This window comes from Monodon monoceros, unplaced genomic scaffold (genome assembly GCF_005190385.1).
Source record: "Monodon monoceros isolate NGI ecotype Baffin Bay Population unplaced genomic scaffold, NGI_Narwhal_1 Super_Scaffold_12, whole genome shotgun sequence".
In the NCBI taxonomy this organism is placed as follows: domain Eukaryota; kingdom Metazoa; phylum Chordata; class Mammalia; order Artiodactyla; family Monodontidae; genus Monodon; species Monodon monoceros.
In genome coordinates, this window is record NW_021703768.1 from 10,856,063 (window position 1) to 10,865,226 (window position 9,164).

A 9,164-nucleotide genomic window follows, 5' to 3' on the forward strand; every position below is an offset into this window, starting at 1 on the left:
AGAAATTGATTAAAGTTCAGATCTCTCTCAATAGAGTCTTGAATGAGTTATTACCTATGATACTACATGTTGCTTCAACAAAAGACAAAACCCAAGGCCTGCCTTGAGAGTGAAGAATTTCCTGGGTACCACTGCATATTGAAAGGAAAAACAAACTTTAGGCCTGAAGATGAAATCTCCTTGTTCAGAAATCATATTAAAAAGACACATGCTTTCCTCATACTACCTGACTGCTCTAGTGATATAACACTTTCTTCAGAATGTCACAAAATCATTTCACAAGCAATTCTTTGCAACAAACTGCAAAATAGAAGGGAAAAGACATAAGTAATTCAAGGCCAATGGTGACTTTATTATGCACATAAATTATGTGTAGTCACATACTGTCTCTTTTCATCACTAATTATACTAAGGGTTATATAAGATTCACTTAATGAATAGAATTGCCACAGCTTTGCAAAAATCATGGACATTTCCTTAGCAATTAACAATGCCTTAGGGATGCTACACACTAAGTTTGAATCCCTGGCACTTAATGGACTTATTTATAAATAGATACAGCATTATACTACAAGAAAAAAAAAGCATACCTTTATATCTGTGAATAATGGCTAAAAGACCAGAACATGGAGTCACACATGTCTGGGTTCAAACCTCAGCAGCCCCGCCTTATTAAGGCCTGAATTCCCCATACCCGGCACCCCCAGCCATATAAAAGAAAGCACTATACCTTCCTCACCAAACACCTGTACCAACATGGCATGAGAGATCTGAGCTATAAGAGCAGGGATCTTGTACGTAATAAGGCAGTGTGGTACCAGCAATTACTATCATTTTATTTTAAATTTATATTTTTAAGTCTTCCTAGCTACTGAGATATTACCTAGCTACTGAGACATCATTGGGTGAACACCAGTCATTTCAGTTTATCAAAGTCATTCTCTTGGACAGAGTTCCCATAAGGAAAAATGAGCCCAATCACCTGTGACAATCAATGGTGTGATAAAGGGATAACGAACCACATCAATTCTGCTGATCAATGGAGTGATAAATGCCAGAGCCACACAGCATTAAGAGCAAACCTTAAAAGTACTTAACTTTTACTGAGTGTAGCATTTATATTTTTAAAAAATCAAGTGTTTACTATGAGATGCATGATTGAGTTCAAGGTGTTGGGCAGAGGTTTTTCTAAAGGTAACCATGAATGGATTCAAGCCCACTCTGAGTACAAGGTACAGGATTTTGGAAAAGGTGAGCCATCCTCCCCTTTTATGATTCCATGTGAAATTACTGAACAGTTTGATTCTTTAACAGTATAGAATCATCAGCTAGGTACCTCTTAATTCTCTCAGACATTTTGCCCTACTGTGTGCAATGTGAGGGTTAAAAGCATACACTGGAAACATCACTGGTCCAGGAACAAGATAAACTCTACTCCGATCTCACTTCTGCTATGACTGTCCATGTCCTATCAGAAAAGTCGTTCAATCTCTTTTGGCATCTATTTCCTTCTCAGAACAAGAATAAAGGAAAAAAAAATTTTTTTCCCTCACTCACAAGGTTATTCAAAGAATTCATTCAGGTATCATAAAATAACTTCTATGTTTAAAATGATAAAGCTATTCATTGATCCCATTATCTTCCCAATAGCCTCTTCTTTATGGGGCATGATACAATCACATCCTTCTCTCATAAGGCTTAATGTAATTGTTGTTTGCTGTCCTCAGTGGATATTAAATTGCACAAGATTGACATGTAAGATCAGGGAAAATTTTTCTTAAAAGTGAAAAAAAGACACAAGCCTTTGAAAACAACTTTGTACCCCAGTTACACATAGTAAAAATCAAGGGGTAGCTATTCAACAAATACTGATTGAGTACCGTTATGTATCAGATATTGCCCAGATATTTGGACAACTTCAGTGATGAAAACACACAAAAATGCCTGTCCTCATGGAACTTAGATACTAGCAGCAGGAGGCAGAAAATAAATAATGATTATTATAACAAATTATACAGTCTGCTGGAAATGCTAATCAAGTATTTTTAAAAAGAATAGTAGATGAGCTTTCCAGGCAGAGGAAGGAGCAATGCAAAGGCCCTGAGGTTAAACCAAACTGGTATGCACAAGGCTTGCAGGGGAGCTAGGCAAGGTGGGCAGGTGAGGGTCAAGAGGTGATAGGGGGCCTGCCAGGTCTTAAAAGAAGAGGAAGCAGGGTTCCCCTGAGTGGGACACTGGGGAGAGAGTACCTAGGTACAGGCAATAAAGATACACTTTGTGGAGAATTTAATGATAATAACAAACCAACTGGTAATGGAAAATAATCTGAAAAAGAATAAACAAACAAATGAATAAATACATGTATATGTATAACTGAATCACTTTGCTGATAACTGAAACTAACACAACACAGTAAATCAACTATACTTCAATTAAAAAACATTTTTTAATTTAAAAAAACCCAACTGGAATCACTATACTTTTCTTTTACATCACATGCCAGTAACTCTAAGCAATGTCACAGATAAAATACTTCTCAACCCCTAAATCTTCTGTTGGTCTAAGTTCTAAATGATTGCTGTGGTTACTGTGAAATTTTAATTGTATGTAAGATATACAGTATAACTTCCTGCTATCAGTCAACCCCTAAAAGCTGCCGACTCAGCCACAGGTATTCATTGCAGGAGAAAGTCTGTAATGATCCAGATTGCCTGAATTTGCTCTGGATTCAGTTTGTGTCTCCAATCCTTGTGGTACTACAGGATTGTGGATCTACTGCCTTTAGATTCAAAGTCAGGATAGGATAGTGATTATAACGGCAAAGAAGTAGATCTTGAGTTATATCCTATGTAAGCTCTTGGCATTTTACTTGTGTTTCAAATTGAAAACAGCAAAACAGATTGCAAACTAAGGTGTAATTGTGTGTGTGTGTGTGTGTGTGTGCAAATTTTAGTTCATACAAGTAATATTTTACTTGTTTTCAACTGCAACTTTAGAAAATTATTTTTAAATTGTTACTCATCTTATATCATAACTTATTAATTAAACTGCAGTATTATTTTTTAATTTTTACTGAAATATAGTTGATTAAACTGTAATATTATCTATTACTGTGACACCAAAAAGCAATGTTTCTTTTCTATTTTTTTCCTCAAAAATGCACTAATGTAACTAAGAAATATGAAACAATTACATATTTCCTTTTTACCATTATATTTGTTTGTTTTTTACCAGCCTGAATATACATAAAAGTACAATCAAAGAAATTTTCAATTTCACCTTTTCTCTGGTCATAACAATTATTCATCTGATTTCATAATTATTATTGGAAATAACTTTTTGTCTAGAGGAGGGAATGTTAAAAAATGACCCACTCCAGTTGTCAAATACACAAGATAGGCCGATGATGGGAAGCAGCCCCTCGATTTTGTTTCTTAAATATTCAGTGTATGAAGTACAAGAAAATCACTTAGTCTACAGTCCAACTTTGTTACTTTTGGCCATCTTCTCCACAGTGGGAAAAGGTTCATTAATAGTTGAATCAATAAATGGATCAATAGGAAAAAGTGAAAACAACCTAGATAATAGGATCTGAAAGGCTGATAGGAACACGTCATGCCAGATAGAGAACACAGATACCAAAGTGTCACTTTGTGTAATATGTACGGCAATACATTAACCTATTTTATGGCTGTAAATATCTGGAACATGTTTTAGGTAAACAACTGTAATTGTTACTTCTAACTACAGCAACACTTAAATTGTGTGAATGATACCCCACAATGTATTTTTTTTAATTCTGCTGGTTTTATAAATACATAATGACAGAGGACATCAGTCATGACTGTCTATCATTGTTATTGGCCCTTCATGCATAAAATTAGACAATTGATACTTGTCACCTATAAATCAACCTGAGGTTAAATATTAAAATAAACTCAATGGGTACGTTTTTCAAGTAGAGATATGACAGAAGTAATTTAGTTTGATGGCAGAAACCTAGTAGATGTTTTATAAAACCATCAAGAAGCAAACTATTAATTTTCTCTGATATACAAACTCCAAGCTATAATGATTCCTTCCATATATTTATTATACTATGACCCAGCAGAATATGAAACAGGTACATATAACATAACATTATACCCAGAAATTTTGCTCTTCATAGCATTTTTTAAAAGAAGAGATATTAAAATCATTTCCTATAGTTATTTGTGCTAAATTAAACCATATATGAACAATTCTTTATTGAGATATTTGAATATGTCAATGATAATCATTATAGTCTTTCAATAGATTGGGACTCTCTTCTGGTGCAGTAATTAAGAAAAAGTCTGTAGCACTTCCAGACACATTTTCTGTATTACTCCCTCACTTGTAGTAGTTTCCTTTTTAGAAACAGGAAAATAAAAATTTTCGTGTGCTTACTGATCATCTAAGTATTACCTCCTTACCATAAAATATTCAGAAAAGTAAACAATATTAAGAAGAAAATAATCATCACACCACCTATGAAAATAATACAAAAAAACTACATCTGTATAAATACTTATTTTATAAAAATTAACCATGTTCAAATTTTTTAAAAATGGGATCATGCTATTTATCTAGTTTCATAATCTGCTTTTGTAAAATTAAAAAATCTGTTTCCCACAACTGTTCTTGTCAATATGCATAAATATATAATATAGTATTCATCTTCTCAAAACACTGTATTTTATTTCACCAGTAGGCTGTGAATGACTTCTTCTCTTCCCTTTTCTTTTTCTCAGTTCTCTCCTCTCCCTCTGTTTTTTTTTTTTTTCTTTTTTTTAGCATGATTAAAATAAACTGAGGACTTACCATGTGATATCTCAGCTTCTGTGTTCAGGGTTTTAGATGTGTCATCATAGTGTCCCTCAAAACTTTCTAAGTAGTCAGTACTAATGCACCCATTTTACTGATAATGAAAAGTGAGAATTAGAGAGACAGAAGAATTGCCCAAGGTCATCAAGAATAGTAGGCGGCAAAGCTGAGACCCAAATCCAGGAGGGTCAGTTTTCTATAACCCTCCCTTAACCATTTCACTGAAACAGACCTTGAAACCCAAATTGCCAGAACATTTTTCTCAGAATAAATTTCCCGCAGTGGAATTACTCATGTCCTAATTTAAAACTTGTGACATGTATTTTCAAATGATCTTCAATTCACATTTTGCCAAACATGTGTGGAAATTCTTGGCTGTCCACTTCTTGGGATCCAATTTTCTTTATTCAATATTTAATAAAATTTTTGTTCAATTTGTCTTTTTGTTCTGATCTGCTGAGGTAGGAGTCTTCTCCGCAGTCTCATACCTCCTGAGCTCACCAGAGGAATAAGCCTACTGACCCAGACTTCCTGAGGATGTCCAAGGATAACGCTGCCTGACATCCTAATGCAGTCAAACCCTTAGATGCCAAAGGTGCATCCTGGTCCCAGGTGCTGTCCCTCCATGCTCACAGAGCTGCTGACACTTGGGGTCTGGTCTCTTTGGTCCCTGTGCACACTGGGCACTCTCCTCCTTAGAACTGACCGTCTCTCCCGACACCCCCTCACAATGTCTCCAGGATGCCAAAGCAGCGTGTGCCCAGGTCGCAAAGGCCAGGGGAGCCTCGTAAAAACAGCCTTCTCTTTTTCTGTCTTCTAGTCCACTTCAGCCTTCTATTCTTCCAGCACCTCCAATCCGTTAGGTCTGGTAAAATCATTCCTGTGCTCATGGGCAACTCGACCCGTGACGATTGGCCTGTCCCATCACCGTTTCTGCCTATCCAGCATCTCTAGTGCTCTTCACTCCCGTCATTCCTTAGCTGAACTCCCCGCTGTATTAAAACCCTCAGCCAGCTTTCCTCAAGGACCTCTAAATCCCTTGTCCATTTCCTTTCATTACTAGTCTGGCAAAACATCCAATTAGGCTGTCTGCCTTCTCCATGTCTGAGTTCCAACTATTTGATTTCCGCTGGAAAAATAGCCCACATGCACAGACTGCTGTTCCTGAGAACCCATGCTGCGGAGAATCCAACCCCAGCTCTCCCTACAGTACTTCTATGTCCCCAGTCATCTGGCCCCTCCTCTCCATCCATCACTCTGCCCACTGTGGTCTGGCTTCCACGTGAACTCCTCTGCGGACAGAGCTCTCACACCAACCTTCTGCTCATCAGTGATGATCTCACTTCACCTCTCCTGTAAGTCTGAAATCCTCTTCCGCTGGTTTCCAGGACACCTCACTCTCCTAGTGTTTTTCTATATGATTTTCCCCCTTTCCCACTATACTTTCTGGGTTCCTCTGTCTGTCCCAGAACTGGTGGTGACTCGGGATGCTGCTTTAGGACCTGTGCTAACTCTACACTCTATCCCTTGACAATCTCTTCTCACGTGTTTTCCATCCCTAGCAGCTGGCTTGATGAGGCCTGCGTTCTACACATCCATCCAATCTTGCTCCTGATTTGGAGCCTATATATCTAGTTGTTTATTTGCCTATTTCCTTAGAAGTCCAGGTTTCTGCCTTCGCCACCTGGATAAAATATGGTTGTGTTCACAAATAGGCATAGGAAAAGGGGCAGGCATGCTTGGCTACATCTTACTTAACTTTGAGATCTTAGCCTAGATATTGTTTTCTCTGGGAAGCCTTCTATAAGTGCCAAATCTGGATTAAGTGCCCTTCTTATTCAAAACAGTCTGAACTTCTATCACAGCACTTAACACACTGTATTATAATTTCTTATACAATTTTTTTGTCTCTCTCAGTTGACTGTAAACTGGCCCCATGAGGACAGAGAAAGTTCTGATTTTATTCCACACTGTATTTGCAACACTACACAGTGCACACAGCAGGTGCTCATGTTACTGAGATGGACTGAACTGGATGGAATTAGATTCTTCCTGGGTTTTCTCTCCATACAGAGGCCACCAAGGCCAGGCAGTTTTGTCCTGCCCTGTTAATCCCCATGCCTCAGCTCTCATTTTTTAGGGATGGTTGCACAGACATCTGCTTCAAAAGCCCCTTTCTCCAAGCTTATCAACTCTTACTAACTGATGCCAATGAAGACCCATCCATTTCTCAACGAGGAATCAACAGACCCATCTGGGTTCAGCTTTACACCTTGCTACACTTTGGAAAGTCCTTCCCATGATGATTTCTTCCAAGTTTATTTAGATTTACTTAGCATGCTCAAATCTTTAATCAATTTGGGACATAAGGCGATATATATATATATATATATATATATATATATATTTCTTTTTCCAGTTGGTTAGTTATCCTAGCACTATTTATCAAACTCTTTAAATATTCTCCCGTGATCTAACGTTTCAGCTCTACCAAACAGTAAAATCTCCTAGGGCGTGGAGAAGAGTGTGGACTCTAGGGCCAGCTTCTCAGATCCAACCCCACACTGACACTCACTAGTCCTCGGGCAGGTCACTTAACCTCCCTGTGCCTCTGTAACTCAGGGGTAACAACAATAGTATCTTTCAGTGTTGTGATTAATTTACATGTAAACTGCTCAAAAGAGTACTGATACAGAGCAGATCTTTAATTCCTCCTGTAGATTATTACTGTCATCTGTTTAGATACTTCATCTTCAGCTCTGTTCACCTGCTCATCTTTGAGCCTGTGCTGCACTGTTCTAACTGCTGTAGAAAGAGAACGCAGTTCCCTGTCTAGAATAATCTCCCTGAGTCATTGACCCTTTCCCTCCTTCCCTTGTTAAAAAAAAAAAAAAAAAAAATCACTTTTCTACTCTTGTACAATTATTTCTTTAGTAAAACACTTTTCCCCCCAAATATTAATAACAGTCAACTTTTACTTGCAAATTGCTTTCCATGGGTCAGGCACTGGGTCAAAGGCTTTATTGACATGAATCATCAAATTTAATCTTATGAGATATACTTCATCATTTTATTGACTTTACAGATTAGGAGAACAATCATTGAAACCATTAAGGAAGGAACCCAGGCTGTCTGATTCTAGAACTTGTGCCATGTATGACTACAGGGCATCACTTTCATTATAAAAACTCTTGTTGAGACTGGACTCAGATTTGGATGAAATCTCTAGATTTATTTGGGAAGAACTGACAGTGTTGAATGCTAAGTCTTCCTATTCAGTATTATGATTATTTTTTATCCAATTACTTATTTATGTTCTTCAGTAAAGTTTTATATTGTCAATAGAAGTAATATTTACAGAGTACTGACCACACTGTAGACATTGTTTAAATGCTTTGCAAATATTAACTACTTTAATTCTCACCATGACCCTATGGTGTTGGCCTTGTTATTATTTCCATTTCACAGATAGGGAACCGAAGCACAGAGATGGCTCTTCACATTAAATGACTTTGTATCACATAGCCAGTGAGTGGCAAAGCTGGTATTTTTATTACACTCTCTTGGCTCCAGAACCCATGACTTTGGCTACTAAGCTCTCAGATTTACCTCTCAAATCATGGGTAAAGTACTATATTTCTATCTATTCATATATTATTGATATTTACCAGTGAAACTTTTCTCAATCTATTTTTATCTTGTTATTGCTAGTCTACAGGAAAGCATTGGTTTTTGTATATTTTCTTGCTAACCTGTTGAAGTTATAAATTCCAACGATTATCAGTTGATTATCTTGGGTTATTCAGGGAAGTCATCAAGATAAAGCTAGGTTTTGTTCCTCAATATGCAAAATGCATCCTTTTCTATGCTTTAAAGAAACTGTTTGAGTTAGCACCTCCCCCAAATTTTAAATGAATAATTTTGCATTAGACATCCTATTCCACTTTAGGGGTAATGCCTCTAGTTTTCCTCTAGTAAAAGAACTTCTGAGGGACGGACGCAACCTTGGGTGTCCCAGCCTTCGCTCGAAGGCCAGCGCATCGGCCGCGATGCCCGGGCTCCGGCGACCGCGGCTTTCGGCCGCCAGCTGTCTGGCAGCGCTCTGCGGGATGAGCGCGGCTCACACCACCACCCTGGCCTCGAGCGCGACTACACTCGCGGCTTTACCGACTATCACCAGCACAGCCTCGGCGCCGCCGCCGCCACTCCCGCCGGGCACCACTCCAGCCCCAGAAATCTGTGAGAGCCACAGCACGGTGTTTCCTGTTTTGATGCTAACGCTGCTAACGCTGCTAACGCTGCTAACGCTGCTAACGCTG

General features: G+C 38.1%; 2 protein-coding genes across 3 annotated transcripts in view; one reads left to right on the forward strand and one right to left on the reverse strand.

Moving 5' to 3' along the window:
- Positions 1–9,164, reverse strand: part of CTNND2 (catenin delta 2) — a 778,687-nt gene that overhangs the window by 685,379 nt on the left and 84,144 nt on the right. The window lies entirely within an intron of this gene.
- The window catches only part of LOC114892948 (sialomucin core protein 24-like), a 692-nt gene continuing 422 nt past the window's right edge, over positions 8,895–9,164 (forward strand). Inside the window, exon 1 of the mRNA XM_029218326.1 lies at positions 8,895–9,116. Within this exon, the coding sequence (XP_029074159.1) occupies positions 8,895–9,116 (222 nt within the window). The remainder of the gene's footprint in view (positions 9,117–9,164) is intronic.